This window comes from Colias philodice, chromosome 17, assembly GCF_061535455.1.
Source record: "Colias philodice isolate Cphi_HAF_F1 chromosome 17, ilColPhil1 Martin Lab GWU primary, whole genome shotgun sequence".
Lineage (NCBI taxonomy): Eukaryota > Metazoa > Arthropoda > Insecta > Lepidoptera > Pieridae > Colias > Colias philodice.
Window position 1 is genome coordinate 6,256,652 of NC_143102.1, and position 22,735 is coordinate 6,279,386.

The 22,735-nt window shown below is 32.5% G+C and overlaps 1 protein-coding gene across 5 annotated transcripts in view; it reads right to left on the minus strand.

Moving 5' to 3' along the window:
• Positions 1 to 22,735, minus strand: part of for (cGMP-dependent protein kinase for) — a 108,662-nt gene that overhangs the window by 12,232 nt on the left and 73,695 nt on the right. For 2 of the 5 annotated variants that reach the window (XM_089706126.1, XM_089706127.1), the window contains exon 4: positions 10,139 to 10,358. In XM_089706126.1, coding sequence (XP_089562252.1) covers positions 10,139 to 10,358 — 220 coding nt within the window. The other 3 variants (XM_089706123.1, XM_089706124.1, XM_089706125.1) reach the window with 3 other exon arrangements.

A 22,735-nucleotide genomic window follows, 5' to 3' on the forward strand; every position in this document is an offset into this window, starting at 1 on the left:
TTGATATTTATTTTATTTTAATGTGTTTAAAACACATAAATTAATTGAGTTCAGTATCAAACTAGAAGACACTTTATAGGTAATCTGTATTTTTTATCTTAATAATCCGAAATACGATCAAATGTATTGTCTACGTTTATGGTTTTTCATATTTACCCTTTTTTAAGTTTGCATAGTATGAATGATTGTTTTCCCCACAGGTTTTCCCACGTTAAAGTATCGAGTTATTTCCCAGAAATATTTTTATAATTTTAAAAGAAATAATATCAACATCAGCCTCTTTGATACTTGAATCTATTTTTAAGTATAAAATTACAAAATTGTCAATTTACGTATATTTCACAACTAGCTTCCGCCCACGACTTTGTACGTGCATCCCCGTTTTTCCCCGTTCCCGCAAGAATTTCAGGAAATCCTTTCTTAGCGGATGCCTACGTCCTAACATCTACCTGCATGCCAAATTTCAGCCCGATACGTCCAGTGGTTTGGGCTGTGCGTTGATAGATCACCTTTGAGTTTTATATAATATATAGATACATATTCGATTTTAATAGAGAAGTCCCTTCGGTTCTTTTTACGGAACTAAACATTCTGTCAGTATACAGCTACTGTGCTATTTGCCTTTTATAACTTTGTACGTCCAACCTTACACATTAAACTCAATTAGTACCACCACACTAAAAAAATATCTTACAGCAATTAACTATTAGCACAGTAATACTTAGGTACGTATTTACATAGCCCATTTACACATAGTAAACTAGTTAGAAAGCTTATTAAAACATATATTGTAATATGATTGGATATTGCATTGCAGATTGCCACCTATTATTCCGCTCATGCATGCAATTGTGTTGAAACATTGTAGGCCTCATTAAGTAACTGTAGGTACTGTTTTTTAATTTAAATAATAATAATTAATACAGCTAAAAATGTTAAACTCATGAAATTATTGTATCGTTACCGATACTTAATAAGTGTACAAAGTTTGAATTCAATCTGTCCGTTTAAGGTGTATCAAAATCGAGTCAGGGAGTCGATTATATATACTGATGTGTTGTTACATACAAACATAAAAATGAAGCTATTAAAAGCCTATGACAGATACACATATTAAAAAGCCAAGTACCTTAGTACCAAGTTATATACCTACTCTTTATATGGAAATTTTGAGTAAATTTTTTAATATTACAGCAGATATTCTCTGAAAGGGACTTTTATCTCAACGCCAAGGTAATTAAAACGCATTGAATGTCTGTAATTATGTCACAATATATTCAATTAATTAATAAAAATGTTTGTATCTATGCATGTTTTACACTTTAAATGTGAACGGAACATTTCACGGCCATCAAGTATAAAAGTAAAATGTTGTTTGAAGGACATTTAAAATTGTATGTGCGAACTCGATACATTTACTATTTGTGGGTTTTTGTTATTATTCACGAGACCCTAGACCGTATACGAATTTTGTTTTTCTTTTTTACGCCAACATTTATCTTATATCAGTCATTATACAAAAAAATCACATAGAAACATCTATACTTACTTGTATGTATTACTAGCTGTGCCGCGCGGTTTCACCCGCATTACTCCGCTCCTGTTGGTCGTAGCGTGATGATACATAGCCTATAACCTTCCTCGATAAATGGGCTATCTAACACCGAAAGAATTTTTCAAATCGGACCAGTAGTTCCCGAGATTAGCGCGTTCAAACAAACAAACAAACAAACAAACAAACAAACTCTTCAGCTTTATAATATTAGTGTAGATAAAGCTGACGAGTTTTTTTGTTTGTTTCAACGCGCTAATATCAGGAACCACGGGTCCGATTTGAAAAATTATTTCTCAGTTCGATGGTCCATTTATCGAGAAAGGCAAAGTATATAATATCATCATCACGTTTAGACCAAAAGGTTTGGCGCACCGCGGGGCACAGCTAGTAAGTAATTACCATAACCGAATATTTCTCATGTCAGTTTATTAAAATTTTAATTAATCACATCCTTTCATTTCTTGAATGTGTTAAATTTATTGAAGCACGAAAATATTATGTTCCATTCAACGGATCAACGATTGTAAATTTATAATTTATTAACTTATTTATTCACAATTAAACACGCAAAGAGCAAAAACTTGTTAATAAAATACAAACGCGTTCTCTTGGTCTATTTACCCAAATATATCAGAAGTGAATTCTTTAAATTATAAATAGTTCGCATATTTATAAAGACATTTAAAATCGTATGTGTAATCAGGCGTAAATTTATGCTTCACATGTGAAATGGCTAACAAGATATCAGCTGGCAGTTTGTGCATCTTTTTTCATATTGAACACATGATATTTATATAAACTGACTATAAACTGATTTTAAAGGAAATTTACAATGCTATTAATAATTTTTATAGGTATTTTATATTGGGTATGGGACAAATAAGTTTCATCTGTTACCTTGATGGATAATGATTCTATGCATTTGATCAATGTTTTTTATTTTCGTGAATAGTGAGAATATAATATTTTTGAGATATTCGTCTGAAGAAACATGCATTTTCATGAAATTATATTGATTAAGGCATCTCTGGCCGAGCACACGTGTCAGAAGTGAAATTCTTTGGCAAGATTAAATATCAAATCTTCGCCTTACTCCATGACGTGACGGTATTGCTGGGACGCGACCTTGAAATTTTACTCTCAACGCGTCCAAAGTATTACAATAATTAGGAAATATTGTACCTAATACCACAGTATTACAATATTGTAATACTGTGCTAATACTGTGACGCGCCCAAAGAAGTTTCACTTCAAGAAAATTGTTATGATGCATTTCATTAGGTTAAATATTGCATGTCATGTTTCTATCATAACATTTCGTCGTTCATCTGTAAATAATATCTTGATTGCGTCAAAAGATTATTGTAAACAGCTGTCGTTACAATCGCTATTGCTGTTTGTTTTTCATTGTCAAACAATACCTTTATTCTTGTGGTATAGAAATATACATATGACGTATAAATAATTATTTAATTGTAACAATACAATTTGTCTGGGAAACGCATGATACAATTGTTTTACATGAGTATGATGTAATGTTTGCGTAGAATTGCAATTTTTTTTTTACGTAAAAGATTGTTTTAACTCTCATGAAATTTAAACAATTTCAAAGTTATTACAAATAAAAATAATAATCATAATAATGAAAGTGATAAAGAAAACTGAATATCAAATCTAAAATACACTATGAATATTCACATATTCTATGGAATATGAGCACATATTATTTCTATAAATAAATTGTACGTTTTAAATTCGAAATAATAACCAAAACGAAGGGTTGAAAAACGAGGTACACAAACGAACGGCAACTTCATTAACCTTTTCAAATTGCATAAAATTCATTAGGACAGCGTAATTGTAATTGCGAAATTAACATCACATATAACACAGTAATTACTGATATATTTACATGTAATATATGCAGGTGGAAAATGTACGTGATAATGTGGTTAAGATCTTGGCTAACAGGAAAATTTATTAGCATCGTTATTAACGCTCGTAATTTTGTTTTCGCTTTGAAATAAAGAGATTTTATTTATGTTGAAGATATATTTGTAGTAGATAATATAAAAATATTGCTATTTGCTAGTACATAATTGTGGATAAAATAAATTGTAGGTTGCGTTTGCCTTCTCCGAATCTGTAAAAATTTTATTCACTGAACAATTTTTTGCCTTCGGGCGTCAGAAACAATTTTTATTTTATACTAGAGGTCCGCCCCGGCTTCGCCCGTGGTACATATTTCGCAATAAAAGGTAGCCTTTGTCCTTTCTCGGGTATCAAAATATCTCCATACCAAATTTCATGCAAATTGGTTCAGTAGTTTAGGCGTGTAGTCCATTGAATGAATCCTTCCAAGGGGGGTCTAGAGTGCGTGAGTTAGTAACGTAAGATGTTTCTTCGGAAACATGTCAAGAGTCCCTAGGTAATAAACATACTAAAACCCCGGGCCACTAGGAGGAGCCCCGGAGTGGGGGGAGGGGGGAAATGGGTCCATTTTTTCATTTTTCGCTTAAATCTCAAAAACGGTACATGTTAGAGAAAAACTTTCAAGGAAAAGTTGAAAGGCCATAGAATTATCTACAAGTTGTACCTGAATCATTTTTTCCTATATCCTACCGTTTCTGAGTTATACCATGGACTAATAGGTTATACGCAGTAAAACATGATTTTGGCTCAAACAATTTCCACATCAATCGATCAAAAAATATTTCTTTCTTCCAAAAAACTCAAATGTGCAACTTGTGACCAGTACTGATAGATTGCTCTTAATTAGGTCTATAATTGGTAAAATAAACACATTCCTCCATGGAAGCCTTTAGGAGGAATCGATTGTCAAAATACTATATTAGGGTAGTTTGAGTTACTGAACTTGATCTTTTTATTTTTTTCTTCCAAAAAACTCAAAAGTGCAACTTGTGACCGGTACAGATAGATTGCTCATAATTGGGTCTATCATTGCTAAAAATACCAGATTCCACCACGGAGGCGTTTACGGGGAATTGAATTTTATCAGGGTAGTTACGATACATGAACTTTTTATTTTTTTTCTTCCAAAAAGCTCAAAAGTGCAACTTGTGACCGGTACAGATAGATTGCTCATAATTAGGTCTATCATTGATAAAAATACCAAATTCCACCATGGAGGCGTTTACGGGGAATTGAATTTTATTAGGGTAGTTAGTTAAAAAGTTCATGTATCGTAACTACCCTAATAAAATTCAATACCTCCTAAACGCCTCCATGGTGGAATCTGGTTTTTTTATCAATGATAAACCTAATTATGAGCAATCTATCGGTACCGGTCACAAGTTGCACTTTTGAGTTTTTTTGGAAGAAAAAAAATAAAAGTTCAAGTATCGTATCTACCCTAATAAAATTCAATTCCCCGTAAACGCCTCCGTGGTGGAATCTAGTATTTTTATCAATGATAGACCTCATTATGAGCAATCTATCTGTACCGGTCACAAGTTGCACTTTTGAGTTTTTTGGAAGAAAAAAATAAAAAGATCAAGTTCAGTAACTCAAACTACCCTAATATAGTATTTTGACAATCGATTCCTCCTAAAGGCTTCCATGGAGGAATGTGTTTATTTTACCAATTATAGACCTAATTAAGAGCAATCTATCAGTACCGGTCACAAGTTGCACATTTGAGTTTTTTGGAAGAAATAAATATTTTTTGATTGATTGATGTGGAAATTGTTTGAGCCAAAATCATGTTTTACTGCGTATAACTCAGAAACGGTAGGATATAGGGAAAAATGATTCAGGTACAACTTGTAGATAATTCTATGGCCTTTCAACTTTTCCTTGAAAGTTTTTCTCTAACATGTACCGTTTTTGAGATTTAAGCGAAAAATGAAAAAATGGACCCATTTCCCCCCTCCCCCCACTCCGGGGCTCCTCCTAGTGGCCCGGGGTTTTAGTATGTTTATTACCTAGGGACTCTTGACATGTTTCCGAAGAAACATCTTACGTTACTAACTCACGCACTCTAGAACTTTTTATTCAATGGACTAGTGATTGAGTAACAGACAGACAGACAGAGTTACTTTCGCATTTATAATATTAAGTATGGATAACGAAATCGGACTTAATTCGATAATAACGCACGCACACCTATAAAAATGTACTTAAGTACATATTTTAAATAATACTTACTTTTATTTAATACTTACTTTTACTTTAATTTATCTTTACAATTATTATATCTAACTACTACGAAAGTTTACTTCAAGTTCTTTCGAAGTTTACGTTTTTACTGCCTGCTATTTCTCAATACTATTTAATAATACTGGTTATTAATTGAGTTCCGCTCTATTGAAATTGTCATAAAGTAAATGGATATTAATTTCAGTTGGTATTACTAATGCGTCATGAATAATATTACAAGGAATTACCGTTCTAATTAATTCATTGATAGTCTCTTGTAATAAAGAAAAGGTTAAGAGAAAATAGAAATTAACCTTTATTTCACTCGTGTAATTGTTTCAATAAACGTTATAATATATGCAATTTATGATAAATAACGTCCTGACGCAACTTAAACAGCTTTTCAATAGAAGTGATTATTAACAAAACAACTAGGTATTTACTATTTGTTTTTCACACTTAACTGACGGTTTATTTGGTTTCTAAGTAATAAGATTTATTACTATTAGTAGATAATGCAATTTGCACGTCGCAAGAACATTGTATAAAGACATGGCTGAAATACAAACACGACATATTTATCATTTTCATTATTAATTTCACGCTCCCAGTTCTTTACGATTTGTGTTCGGAATATTTTTATTTTGCTTTCAGACAACCTAATTCATTTTATGGATATGTAGGCACTTGGCATCTTGCCATTATAATCTTTTTGTTACGGCTACACTCCCTAAAAGAAAGTATTGCAATGTCTTCGAACTGGCAAGAACTAATTCTGTCATCTTACAAAAATAAATAAGGGGAAAAATTATTATAGGAAATCTCTCCCTTCCTTCTTAATGATATGACTACACATCGTATAGACTCTAATATCCGTGTATGATGAAGATTATAATATAATTTGCTCATGCATAAGTACAATACAACATTGTAGTCTGTTAACTTCAATATCAGTAACTTATTAATTGAAATACCATCCTATTAAAATTCCAGCATTAATCACGTCGACCTCAATGCGGAAAATTATAATTTGCTGAACTTAATATAATAAATAAAATATCCATCCATCATAATAAAAATATCCGCCTATTACAATCAAATGACTGACTACATTTGATGCTCAAGATTATGCTAATTCTTGAAAATGTATTCTACCGCTTGAATAATGACTAATCTGTAAACAATAATGTAATGACGATTATAATTCAACATTGAACCACAACGAAATACATAACGTTTGAATTTAGGTCTGTAATCTGAATTATTATAAAGGTATAAAGGTCCTTAAGCTGTGACTCATAATGAAGGATCCATACCAATAATATGCGTGAAGTCTCGTGTCCTACAGTGGGGCAGATGCATTATTCATACATCTGTTTCACTGATCGCGTTTCTTTAAGGGCAAATAGGTGATCAGACTTCTGTGACCTGCCAGACCAAGACATTTTTGTTTCTTCGTCTCCACTGGACAACGAACCTTGGACGCGGTTTTACGCGTTAACCATTTTACCAAGGAGGCAGTCAGTCAATACAAATAATAACGTATTAGTAAATGATACACATTTGTTATCCATGTATCCAGGTATATTGAACAGTATGGTCAGTGAAAGGCCAGCCGATCTAAATGTCATGACTCTCAAACGTGACAAGTATTTCGCAAATTATCGCACGAGGCTTGGGCAACCGACTGCGACAAGTTTCAACAATGCCTTTGTTTTAAGTTGCTATAATATCTTACAAAAACTCGGAATCGAGTCCGATCGCTCACATGAATACAAACAGTTTACTTTCAATTGCATTGGCCTGTTTATATGTTGGGGAAAGCCACTGCTTAAGATGCTTGAGATACTGCAGATTTCTTAGCGTTTTTTGTATAAAATCCATTGCGATAGATATTGGCTTCCGCAAGCTTATCTTGTGGGAATATTTGCTATCTTCGAATATAGTTATTAAATCCCTATCTTCGAAATTCACAATTTATTGAACTTATTTAAATTATCATAGATAATCATTCATAAAATGTAGCAGAAAATTGAACAAAATTCACAACTAGGTAAATTATATTAACCGTGACAATTCAATTTTCGCGTGCAATAAAACACGGATAGTCACGAACAAATTGGTTAAAGAAATGTATTAATAATTATACTGATGAAGCTATTATAATATTGGTAGTCAGTATTCTTTACCATTACACTCTATTAGCCTTTTCTTTTTCAATTGGGGAAAGCTTGCATAACTAACCACGGCACCCGAGGAAGGAAGAAAAAGGTTATGTCGGATTTCTACCAACAAAAACCCGTGTACCAAGGCGCTGCTTTAGACGGAAGCTAATTGATCTATCTTATTGATAAAAAAATAACTAATACACCAGAAATCTTAGCTCATACGTACACTCAAAAGCTTTTGACTGAACTGGGTATTTAATGAAATTAATATCATAATATCTCCTTTCATGCTCGAGTTATAGAGAAGATGAAGGTATTAATCACAAAAGGATGGCCACGCATCATAATGTAACGCAAACGCTATTAAGGTTTCAGAGAACTGCTGGGCATTCCGTAACGCGACACCCTAGGAACGTCAACTTTCTACAAGTGCACATGCATTTTAATAGGCTTCATAATTGTAACGTTATGTATTGGATTGTTATATAAAACAGTATCATTGTGATACATCGTACATACTAATATTTAGGCAATCGGACAAAACACATTTATATAGAACCGCAGATGTTAGCTGTTTGTGGGAACGTAATTAAGATATGTTTCACTAGTCATATCTTTGGAGCAGTTTGAAACGAAAACGTTAAGTTGAATCTAACTTTATTCTCCCAAATACGGCGTTAGTTATTTTTAAAACGAATTCGTTGAATTTCAACTAGGTTCATCTCAGATACCGAACATGTTTCACGTTTTATTCAAACGATTTGTTTTGATCATTAACATTAAATGAATACCGAAATGCCAGAGTTATTTCCGCTTATATTGAAAGAAATGAAGACTATGCAAATAGCTGATACCGATGAAAGCAGAAGAATGGGCCATGCACGCCGTACCATTTGCATAAATGTCTCGGGTCAATACCCCTATCAAGAGGCTCGTGATGATATAGTACATACGAGTGCCTCAATCTCTATTCTTTGGTAAGGAAATGCTCACTTGAATGCATACAAAACTGCTATGGTAACCACTTGAATCAGTTATGTGGCTGGTAAAACGTCAGTGATATTATTATTTGTTACGTCAAGTCCTCATATTATGTCACATAGAAGGGGACTAAAGTGTGCGCGTAATTTATCATGTAGGTTCGAAGGACAATGCGCAGCTGTTTTAACTGTTAATTCTATAACAAATAATACAGTTACAAAAGGCGTAGGTATGTCGAATCTGCTCGTCATGCCAGAAAAGGAAGTTCAAAATAAAATATGTTTCTAAACAACACGCTAGTAATTCAAAACAATGTTCTTAAATAGATTGAAACCCATGTTTTATCAATTAACACAGAAACATATTGTTCCAAAGTCACTACTGAGGTTACTGGCCTCACGAATGTAAACAACCTCTCATTAAAAAGGGATTGGTAGAAACGCCAAAATAACTACTCTAAATAAAGCTCAACGAAGGAAATGATGATTAAAATGTTTTCGTATAAATTCCACTTTAAGAACGAAAATAAAAGAGAAAATGATTAAGATTTAGATAAATAGTTTTCAAATCGAACTATAAACATATCCTGATCTTAATAGATGCTTGTTAGATACATTTCCGGTAAACTACTTTCGGAAGGGCTTTCACCTTCTCAGCCTACAACTTAAGATAGAAATCTGCATTAAAAATTTAATATTCACATTTTATATCACGGCGTAAACATTAATTATTCTGCGTTAATATTTGGAAAGTAGGATGAAAAAAACGTGTTCTTCTTTAAATCCAAGCTGTTTTAAAATGTACATAGAAGTATACCGTATAAAGTAAAAGAAAACTATTTATGCTTATAATTCCTTAGCGTCAGTAGATCACTAAGATACGCGTGTCGAGATGACAGAAATCGTTCTTGGAATTATTTACTGTTGGCTGTCACGAAAGTAACATTTCATGTATCTATCAGAGTGTGTTTATGAAGTAAATCATGCTTATTTTTATCCTATAAAGTATCTATAAAAATAAAACGTAAGCTTATATAATACGCTAATCTTGTACTAATATTTGATCCTCTATGAAAGAACAACACGTAGCGAAACTTTGGTTCTCACATTTATATTTACATAAAAATTTCTTTTTTCTGCTTATTTAATTAAGACGTTTGAGGTATATTTCTCTGTTAACTATCAAGATAAAAATTACGTTGAAATTTCCTTGAATTATTTAAAGATACGACATTTAGCTAACGTAACGGGAATGGGTACATTTTTAAGGAGCTTACCTTTTCAGGAAATCAGTGTATTCTGCTTGACGAATGAGTCCAGTTCTCATCATAATGGTCTGGAAGCATTGGCGCTCGATGGCCCACAGTCGGCAATCAGTAGCTGCCTTGATGGTGGCCGTCCGCTTACAATTGTATAGGATGGCCAGCTCTCCGAACACCTTTCCTGGTGCCATGGTGCTGAGGTACTTGTTCTCTCTGGACACCTCCACTCTGCCCTCTGAAGACAATTAAAAAAATATGAATATACTTCGAAGAGCACTTAGGTAAACATTTCAGAATAATCTGAGGAATTTGCTATATAATATGTTTGTACTATTATAATTGGGCACCCGTATATTCTTGAACTCAGTTCATTGATTTGCATGATATTTAGGTAATTTAAAAAGCAGAAGCTCCTTGAATTTTATCGCTAGCAAGATTCAAATTAATTTTCCTATATTTGTGCCCTGAATTACAGATTCTTTGTAGGTACTACGATATATTCTCTAATTTTCCACAAATTGAAATTTATAGGCAGTGTGCCGTATTACTATATTAGTATAGTGTAAATAGGTACTGCATGCAGGATATCGAAGCGATTTTCGTTCGAGCCCGTTAATTACATTCGCGTGACCATAAGTGTTAAACAAATCTGCCCAAGGATTAGAAGAACAATTGCACTGCTATTAAAAATAAAGATTTTCTCAATCATGCCATTATGCAATAATGACATCACAAGATCCTGAATGTAAATATTTGATACAAGCTGTGCCCCGCGGTTTAACTCGCATTTCTCTCTTGGTCCTAGCGTGATGGCATATAGCCTATAGCCTTCCTCGATAAATGGACTATCTAACAATGAAAGAATTTTTCAAATGGGGATCGTAGTTTTTGAGATTAGCGCGTTCAAACAAACATACAAACTCTTCAGCTTTATAAAAAGAAAAGAAAAATCTCAAGATTATAGTTACAATGTTATGGTGGTGGCCATTTTGTTTGGAAGAACGGAACTAGTCTGAGTTAACATGACACTTTCAAAACATACCGGTTTTCTATAAATGTTTTATTCAAGGATTTAGACGCCAATTTGATGTGAGTCATGCGGACGTGTTCGAACTTAGACATTGCAAAAGTTTGTTTTCAATCGAATTCAAACTAGTTTGTGGACAGAAAGAGTAAGGCGACGATTTTGCTATCTATGAATCTTGTTAAAGAAGTTTCACTTCTGACACGTGTGCTGGGCACATACGCTCTTTTTATGTGTCTATTATGACTAATATACAAATTTTGGTTCAGAGTAATAACTAATAACTGATCAGTTTCGAGAAAAGATAGTTCAGAGATTATCTGAATTATCTGTGATATCAGTATTTAAATAGACAATTGATAATTTTGATATATTTTAAAGTATTTATAAGTAGATAAGTACTTTATTAAGTACTATAAGTAAGTACTCAAGAGATATCACGATGATACCAATCATGTCAACAAGCATGTGAACGTTGAAATGAACGTGAGAAAATAATATTACAACAAGTTTTTACTTTCCGTCAGAATAAATTTGTTTACTTTTTTCACTTATGAGAACTTTTATTGAGCCTAAACTAAGCTTAGAAATTAGATAAAAGCATAAATTAATCATCACGTTCTTTTTCAATAAATTTTAAAATTGGTTTTAAAAATAAGAAATGTGTTCAAAAGTTCAGGCTAACATTTTTATAGAACTTTAAGTATATCGAAAGATACTACATCGTATATTAACTATGTTACTTACAAGCGTTTAACATTGATACATCTTATGTAGGGATTTACTTTCGTCGATAAATCTAGTAACGAATACGGTTGGGAAACAGTCATGCCTACCACTGAAGCAAATTGGCCATGAAATTTACTTTGACCTGGCCCAAGCTTTGCAGTTTCAAAACTTCCCGAGAATACCAGACTCACACACGCAAATTAGGGTTGTCAATGTGCATAAAATTGTACATAGGAAAACAATGTTACTAATTTACTATGTGTAAAGAGGACTTTTATCGTAAACAAAATCGTCCTTAAGAGATTTTTAAACATTTAATAGTAATAATATTGTTTATAGTATCTAGTTGACTTTAAAAACGTCTTCAAGAATTCATATCATTCATTCATTATTGTATATCTACTGTTGAATATCGATTTTTGTATTTAATTCACCTGTACATACTTGTTCCCAACTTTTTTTTTACATTATTATTTCCATTTTTCAGGGCTTATAATATCTAATTATCTAATATTGTAAATATGTGAATGATGGCAACCCTACCTCAAATCTACCTAGGCACTAACTTTAAAACAGGTTTTTTGGTTCCAGTCATAACTCATAAAGCATATATATAATTTAGCAACTTAGTCTTTTACGAATAAATTTGTTCAAGAGAATTATAGAGTACATAATTTATTAATTTTGTCGCAGATTAGGAGCAAAAATTAAATTTATACTCGTAGAATTAATGATAAACAAATTTGATCTCAATATGGATGAAATTAAGGTTATTAATTAATAAAACGTTCACCATTTCTTATATAAAATTTAATATCCGTTATAAAAAAAAAATAATTTGGAAAATCCAAAAGTGCACGCCTCATAATTTTTTTTAATAAATATTTATTAATTATTATTTTTGTTTATTTAATAACAATTAAACCACATCGAATCAGACCCTGAAAAATGAAAGGGTTCTATTCCTGAGCATACTCAAGCGTAAGAGAAAAAAAAAGACTCGATTAGTAAAGTATTTCGGTCGCTATCGTGTTAACAAGAAAAAGGATCCGCACATACAGACACACGGACGTCCAAGACAGAACTTTTTTAAACTGTTTTTTAACTAGTTTAAATAACAAAAATGACATCAAAAATATCATGAACGTTAAAAATAGTGTTTTTTCTTAATATGTGTGTGTATGTATTATCTTACAAGTGCAATGTATGATACATAAAGACATTTTAAGTTTGAAAAATCAGATGTTTTGCGCGAAGTGACAGTAGTACCCACCTCAACGCTTCGCTTATGAGGCGTGCAATACTTATGAATAAATGCAATTTAACTAACCGATTGGTTATTAAGGTATTATAAATAAGGAAATAAGTGATATAAGTAACAGAATATAAAATACGAAATGTTACATTTAGCAGCTATTTTAAATCCAATGATATTTAATTTCCTCCATTTAATATTTTATTTTTTTCATAAGATATGACGTCATATTATAACGTAATCACTAAATATTTAACAAATATTTATTATATAAACGAGTATTTTGTTAAAGAGTCTAAAAATAATAATAACAAATAATATGTCCGATTAATTTCCTTGGTCAATACCAATATGCAGTTTTATATTGTGGTATTAATATAATCAAAAATGCATAATAAGGTTTACTAAATAATTTATTTATAATTAACACTTTTATATTTAATGTTACTATTAATTTATATAACAGTACTAACGGTATAGAATGTTGTTTTGCTAAAACTGCTTAATTGATCCAATTAGATTGCATTCATAAATCAATACAAATTTAAATATTCAAATCCATTAAACCAGAGCTAAGAAAACCTAAATAATTTGCTTCACGAAACTGTTTCAAGGCGAAACGCGTTATATTACAGGTCGAAAGTTCAGACTCATTCCGTTTATATGGTCTTTATTATATGTGTAATAACTAATAACGCTGATGTAAGAATAACAAATTCATTGTTATTACCAAACAAAATATTCATTGCTATATGTCAAACGATATTAGTTCATACGACGGAGAAATTAAACGTTCATTTAGTTTTCATGAAAACGCGTACAATATTTTGATATTCATAACATTTCGTAGTAAATTATCTTTATAATTAAAATTTAAAATCAAAAAGTTGTCTGCTTTCAAAATTACAGCTATTGAGAGTCACTGAAAAGTTTTTAAATTAATTTGCCAAAACGTTGCAAAGTTTATATCAGGAAGTGAAAAAAATATTATTTAAAGTTAAATATTTATCTGTCAGTACCATCCTAGAACTAGTTAAATTGAACAGTTATTATAAATAACTATTGTGCGTGATTACAGACATGTAGGTCAAACCAATGTATGGCTTAATTGATATGCCTGATGCGTTGTATTTTGCAACTCCTTAACATCGGAGAACAAAGCGAAACTACGATTTCGTAAATATACCTCTATTTTAGTCTCATAAAAAGTGAGGAAGGAAAATGTTTTTTTATTAAGTTATTTGTTTAACGTAAATTATATTAGACATGTTACCTAATTTGATATCACCACGCTACGTCACAAAGTTATTTACATAATAACCACAAGACCTCGAAAGATACATCCATCAAAATCAACCCACAAGCATACCTAATATATGATAATGTATCTAGCGATCTTATAATTTATCTTAGACACGTTCAAGTACAGTATTTTTTACATTACCTGAATCTCCATTTCGGCGACTATCGACCGTTTGATCTTCTAGGCGGGTTACATCCAACAGTATACCAGCGTCCAAGGAAGACTCTGTGGCATTACTATCCCGTTGACATAGATTTCCTGTCCGCCTTTTGCGTGTTCCATATGTATGCACAGGCACTATTAGTTTTGGTCGGGGTATAGAGAAATCTGAGTCCGAACCGCTAGACGAACTTTTCGCACTACGCGGATAAGCACCGTTTTTACTTTTATCACTAACACGTTCTTCACTTATAGTTTCTTTGGGCTGACCCAGCGATAAAATGTCATTGTACCTATCATATCTATCGTCACTTTTCACGCGCACTGTATTAAACGGTTTACCGTATTTATCCGGCTTATTTTGCCAACTGGCATTGTTTTTAGTCCGATAGTCACTTTCTTTCCCCCATTTAACAGAGTTATAACCGTTACTGATGGGCGGTAGTGGCGGATTTTGACTTCCTTTACTCATTTCGTACTGCATTAATGTCAGTTGTTCACTCGGAGAGAGGTTCCTTTTCGGTTGAGTGACGGTAACATTATTATTGTATCCACTTTCGTCAAATTCCATTGTATCCAAATACTGTTTTAAGGGAGGTCTGCTATCACTTTTGACTCTCAAGGATTTTGAACGAAAATTAGATTTGGCATCGTCAAAACAACCGTTTCGTTCGATGTTTGTTTGCTTTATGTGTTGAGGAATTTGTTCGCATGTAGATCCATTCATATTATGACGCTTATATAAAGCGGATGCGGAAGCGTCAAGTTCTTTCTCTAGTTTAATTTTTCCGGACCGTGCTTTTATAGGCGCCAAATCTAGAGTAGCCATAGAATTTATAATCTGATACATATCACTGCCGAAACCGCTAGTTGAAGATTTGGATACTGTATCGTTATAATGTTTGTCTTTTTTGGGTTCTTTTTGGATTTGTTTTATTTTATCACTATCGGTATCGTTATTTTGTTGACTGACTCGGGAGTAATATTCGTAATAAGATTCAGAAGATGGATCGGGGGGCACCGGGCCAGGATCAGGGTGCGGGTAATAGCTTTTCTTGGAATCCACTTTTCTTTGTCGATGAGCATATTTAAGGGAATCTTTTCTCTGCGGAGGTACAGGCGGTTGTCGATCATTGCTACCAAAAGCATCGATATCCCACTCAGTGAAATTACGACGTTTCACCCTTCTTAATGTCGATGGTTTATAACCATTGGGCATATCTTTAAAACTGTAGCTGTGTTTAAGTTTGTTCTGAATTAGTAGATTATTGTTAGACCTAGATTTTTCTTCTATGTCTTGTTGATATTTTGCTAATTGAGATATGTTATTGTTATTATTCGAAACGTTATGTGCATAACTATATTCAATATCGTCTGCTTCATACATTCGACCATTTTGGGATTCCTCTCTATCGACACTGTAACCCACATCTCGGCACGATTTGCTCCTTGATATCGAGTTAAATTTTGAACCATTTGATTGGTTACTACTATTGGTGCTATAATTATTATTTAAGTTTTCCGCCCCGACCCAGTTAGCGGCGTAAACCAGGTCCATAGTTCTATCGTTTAAAGAAAGCCACGGGTCCTCCATGACCGCTTTTCCTGGATAATGTTTGATTTTCATACTGTACAATAAATCTTCTGCGTACAAAGTTTGATACTCAGAGAAGAATTTTCGAAGAATGAGTGTCCAGATGGCCTTTGATGTTTCATTGTTCTTGCCTTAATTATTTGTTTGTTTAACGTATTTCCGTATGCATTTTAATTTAACAGGTTCTAAGGTTCTTTATCATTCCGATGCTTATATTTTAATCTGTGGAGTAATGTTCCATTTTATGCTACAATTTACTTAAAACCAAACAGTCATTGAATATAAAAAGGTCAAATGACTCATACAGGTTCCGAGTCCAACTATGACATAATGTGACTCATTTTTTACAAGGAGCTCTCATTTACATGTAAATAATATACAACATGGAATATTTCGTAAGTACCTACGGATACTAACAATTTTCTTTAAGATAAACTTATCCATTTTAATGGATCGATCTCAATCATACAAAAAGTATTATAGTATGTTATAAAGCATCTAGTTACGTGCCTGCTTTAATAGTTTGAATAAAGAGATTAATTACAGTAATAATTGTATTGACGGATACGGTGATTACTCCAAAAAGCGGACGCGTCACGGGATGTGAGCATGGATTGCACAAGCCCAATACTTATGAGCCCGAGAAACCATCAAATGAATACAAACTGTATCTTCTTACGTAATAATTAGATAATGGGGCTAAGCGACTGAGCGCTGCTAACCGACCATACAGAAGCCAGTTTTTAACATTTATTGTTATTGCCTACATCACTTTCACTGATGTTTGTAAATGTTCTACGAGATGAATATCTACGTCATGGCAAATAAGTGCTGTAGAAAATTGTATGTGCTTCTGGTATATCTTGCATGTTTTGTTTTATTTTGACACTACATGAAAGGTTCTTATTAAATCTGTTTCAAATAAGATCATAATTATTTAAGTTTTTCTTACAAAAATGCGAGTTATCATCTTTAGATAATACGATTTTAGCGATACTATCTTAAAAGAATGCTGTATTTTCACGTATCTACCTACTTCTAATTGTTCTATCATGTTGAATTAGAGATACAGCAAGCAAAATGTGCAGTTTCATGAAACGCTATGTTTATCATGAATATGGAATCAACAACTCAAGGCTCTGCTTGTTTGCAAATTATTAGCGTTAATTACTGAACGCATGATCGGCTCTTAGAAAACGTTTCCATACATCTGACGATGAGGTTGAAACCAGTTCATTGGTCCACATATGCACTTGACCAGCTGATACTCGAGAATCGATCCTAGGAATCGGAGAAATCCATGTCTGACTATCGTATGCCAACAATGTCTATGATATTACATCTTGGGTGCTTGAGTGTAATGGACCGTACAAAGAGAGATGACAAACTGTTAGAGGTCATGGTTTTAAATCATCTATTTGTTGGATTTAGTGGGAAATAACATTATAGTAAACAATATGAAATTATTAAGAATTACAATTGATTGACTATAGTCATCAATGTCTTGAAAAAATGATTGTATAAATTAATCAAATAACAAAAAATCGAAGCCACCCAAAGCTCTCGAAAAGGAAGTTACAACAACAAAAGGCGATTAAAACGGGTAATATATTTGCACCTGGCGTCTTTAAAAACTCGAAGAGAAACTGGTCTGGTTACAATAAAACATGGATTTACTATTCAGCCTTGATATCAATTTAATAAATGCATTCAATTTAGGATATTTATTATAGGACAGCAATTTCTAAGGTCTAGTCGATCTAGATTCTAGACCATTCACTGGTCGATACAATATATCTCTTGAATTTATATAGCCTTATTATCAACGGGACAGTCCGTTATATTTTACAAGAGGTCATTAAATATAAGCAGCCTTGTATTCATTGATGAAATAATTAGTATGACAAATTGATATAGGTAATTGGTGTCACTAATTGCCTATGCCATTAAAAAAGTATGCACTTTATAACTACTTTCTACATTTCGTGTCATTCCTAATTTTATACACAATTAGGTACTTGATGCTTATCATTATAATACTCAGTCATTTGTTGCTGCACTTCATTGTTAAAACTCATAGAGCACGATCGCGATCGGACCATGCTTCATTTCAAATTTGATATAACTTTCTAATCATAATGAACGTGACATTATGTTGGCCATACACCATACTTCCTATCGTCCATTCGGCATGACGCTACCGATTGAATCAGTTAGAACTGACCATGTGTGGGAGTGGATTGGCATTATGGTATGGCACACATGGTCAGTTTTAACTGATCCAATCGGTAGCGTCATGCCGAATGGACGATAGGAAGTATGGTGTATGGCCAGCATTAGTATACAATCAATTGGCTGCTAATCAAGATAGCGAAGCGAGAGACCGGTATAAAATTTCTTTTAAACAATGGCAGCACAATAAAACAATCTTTATTGAAATCAATCACCATTTAAATGACAATAGTGGCCGTGAAGTTAAATTCGGTAATGAACAAAGGTGCGATTTCCTTAAATAGATAACAAAGTGCCTGACATCAGATTCAAGTTCAGATTTATTTTTAAAACGTTAACTGTAGAAAGCATGGGTCTAAGACATTAATATGCTAAAATCTCTGCAAAGACAACGCTCCAAAATACTTTCACGGCAAGCTGGTAGTGCACGCAAACGCCTTCGATGTTTATAAACTGTCTTGTGACTTCTAAAATTCTAAAATACTAGAGGAAGGTTTGCTCTTGAGCAATGATAACTTTTTAATACTGATAGTTTTAATGACTTTTCTCTTTATTAAATAAGAAATTTAAATAAAAATTCAAAACATTGTATCTACAGCTCGTCTGGACGAATGGACATTAACAATAATCTCAGCTCAGTCCATTATTGTCCAAAAGTAGGTACTCGAAAGCGCATTGTAAGGTTATCCCAGTGGTTAAATTGTAGCATAAAGAGGTCATAAGGAGATCCAGTTACTTTTACGATAGTAACATTATCCTTCGAAATCTTTGTTGTGACATTATTCTTTCCGCGAAACGACCGGTTCACACATCACTGCACGTAACTAAATGACGTCACTATTTAATAAAAAAAAACAAATAATACTTTTATTTCACTCTTCATGTTTCATCACATAATATTTTGACACGATAGTTTTAAATTCGGAGCGCACTTCGTAACGCACCAATCACGACTGCGTCGGACCGCTTACTGCCGCTCACGGATTTTAATCAACTCCTGCGCACGTCAAACTAACGAGTGCGAGCGGGACGGAATATACGGAATCGAGATCGCATTTGCACCTGAATTAAAAAGCTTGAAGTTCCTAATCCTGACCATAATTATAGACACCCTGTCTAGTGTAAACTTTGGCTTCCGCTGGCTGTAATATGTAACAATATAGGTAAGTAACGGTAATCGTTACTTTTGTTTATAGTGCAAATTAAACATCTTTGTTATTATGTATTATGCACGAATAATAATACAATCAAACAATGGTTGATCATAGAAAGGTATATTGTTATATAAATTTAAATTTTACCATACTTTCTTTCTAGAACTCGTATTACTAAGTATAATATTATGCTGAAGACTTTATGGAGACTGCATTTATCTGGAAATACTGACGTTTTACTCAATTTCCTAATACATATACTTAATTAGCGAATTAACGAAAATTAAACGCGATAAGACACGTCAAAATAATTATCGCGGCACAGCCTTCTTCAAGACCATTTAAAATAGACCAATATGACATTAATAATTAATTGGTAGATTTTAAGAGGACATTTAACCTTACTTGAATTTGTTTTGCTAATGTTTCTATATCGAGGTTGAATCTGATAACGTGTTTGAATAATGTCAATGTTATCAGCGATATATCACCTTCTGTTTGGATACTACTATAATCATTTGGTTTTACGTCAAATTTAATATTTGCCATTAAAATATTTTTAACCGTAAAATATTTTTATTTAACATCGATACCTACCTACACTTGCGTACATTATTCCAATTTAGCGTAGATACTAAAAGGTTGTTAATTATAGATAGACTTCAAACGATTATTCATAAAATTATAAAATAAATAATATTTATTAATATTAAAAGTGCCTAAGTACTAAATATATAAACTTTAATCTAATATTTAAATATCGAGATGAAAATAAAAAGGGGTCAGAGAAAGGGTATTCCATCAAAAAACATTTGGTCCCATAAAATATGTCAGCCACGCCGTATAATATAGTTTTATCAGAGGTTAAATATTTAACCAAATATTGTGCTCCATACTCTTACAATATTATGTTCAATAAAAATTAAGGAAGAACATTTTTGTTTAAAAGATCCATGAGGAAAATATGAAATTGAAATACAAAACTGTTTACAATAAAGCACATTACATCAGTGAAGATGAAAGTCAAAGTAAAAGTTGACTCCGGATTATGGTTATTTGTGACGCAAATTAGACCTCGGTCAAGGCTGTTTCACTTTCACGAATCAATATTAAATCAGCTCATCTGTAGGGTAAAATCGATATTATCAATACTTAATTAGGCTTTACGAAGATTGTTTCTGAAACTCGAGAGTATGATGTAGAATTATTAATGAGACGCAGTTTCAGGGAATGACCGTTCACCTCAAACTAATAATACAATTTGAAAACCATTCATAAAAAAGGAGCGTGTGTGTCACACGTGTCAGAATTGAAACTTCTTTGGCAAGATTCAAAGATACCAAAATCGACGCGTTACTCCATAACGTGACGATATTGCCATGACGCGACATTGAAATTTTACTCTCAACGCGCCTATAGAAGTTTCACTTAAAAAATAAATAAAGTGAAAACTCAATAATTTTATAAAATGTCTTTTTCCTAAAATCGCTTGTACACAAAATTTAATTACAGGAAAGCTTTCATATTCTAAAAATAGTTATATTTATTTCTGAAACAGGTGATCGGCCTTTTTGTCCTCTAAACGTTATTTTCCGGTCTCAAATCCCCAGATATCGCATCTATATTTAACACTAACACGTCAAACATCAGACCAAATAGAAGTTAATAAGAATAATAATAGTGCGAAATAAATAAAAAGCAAAAAATGTCTCTGGACTATAATCCAGAGGTGGCGCGAACACCCTGTGATGACGGGTGCCTTTTACAAAAAAAAAAAAAAAAAAAAATAAGAATAATAGTTAAAACGAGTAAGTCATAATTAATAAGTAGTTAAAACTAACTACAAGATTTATGACTAAAACAGTACCTAATCATTCATTTAATAAATGAATGTTCTGAAGTAATAACCTATTTTGTTAAATACTTCAAGACTAAAATAAAATCTTGTTGTAACGACAGGATACAAGCTAAGGCTTTAATTTATCAGTGACCTACTCAGAACATAACTTCTCATAACTATTGCAATTTACTATGACTAACACATGGTAACTGAGTAAAGCGTATAAAGCATATTTCATAATACTCTCAAGGTATCTCCTTGATCATTGTGAATAACTATAGAATTGCTAGCTACATTAATGTTATTATTGAATTTCTCTTACAAGTTTATCTTTGCTAATTTGGGACATTCTTTTGTGATAAAAAGGATGTTCTTTATCTTTTAAGTGACTAATTAGCGAACAAAGAAATTCTTGGAAGAAATAAAGACAAAAATAGCGTATTTATGATGCAGAATTATAACCAGAATCGGAAGCAAAATAACTAGAGTTGTTCAACCATGTTTTAGCCATAGAAACAGTACAATTGATCGCCTTATTATTACAGTGAAGGTACATAGAATGCGGGCATCCCCTCACATTAAATAGGTCCCTTTGTTGTTGTAATAAGTGTTGATTGCATCAATGCGATTTCGGAGCAGATGTCAGTTGCTTTGTGGATAGAAATATGAGTTAAATCTATTGAAAAGCTAATATAAAACGTGATTGTTGTAGTGAATGTTCAGATTTATATTGCTCGTATGTTCGAGTTTATTATTTATGTTTCATCACTAACCTATAGGTAGATACTCAATGAACTTTTTGTAAATTAAGATTATAACCCTTACTCAAGATTTGCGAAGATCTTGGTGTATCAACTAGAAAAGTTTCTCCGTAGTCTACAAAACTACGCATAACGCAATACTGACATATATTTTATTTGTCTCCAACACTATTTACTTCTTCTTTTGATGATAACAAAGGTGAAAGGACCATAATATTCTTGTTGTTTACTTCTCAACGTATTCAAACCTAATTATGGAGCCTTATCAAGAATTCAATCTCACGTCCATCTCTCTTATTTTCGTAGTAATATTTTATACCGGATTTATATTTCATAAGTAAGCCAGTAATGTGAATAAAGCTTATGGGTATTAAGGCCAATGTGAACTAATCTACGATTGTCCACTTATAGTGAGCGGAACTGACTTGAAGATTACCTTTTTGAAATGTGAAATTTCATCACCTCCAAGAAATGTGTGGTATTTGATCCCATTGTAGTTCCTAGACTAATGAGCGGTTTCTTCATATGTTAGTTTCGCTTTTATTAGATCTACTGTCAAAA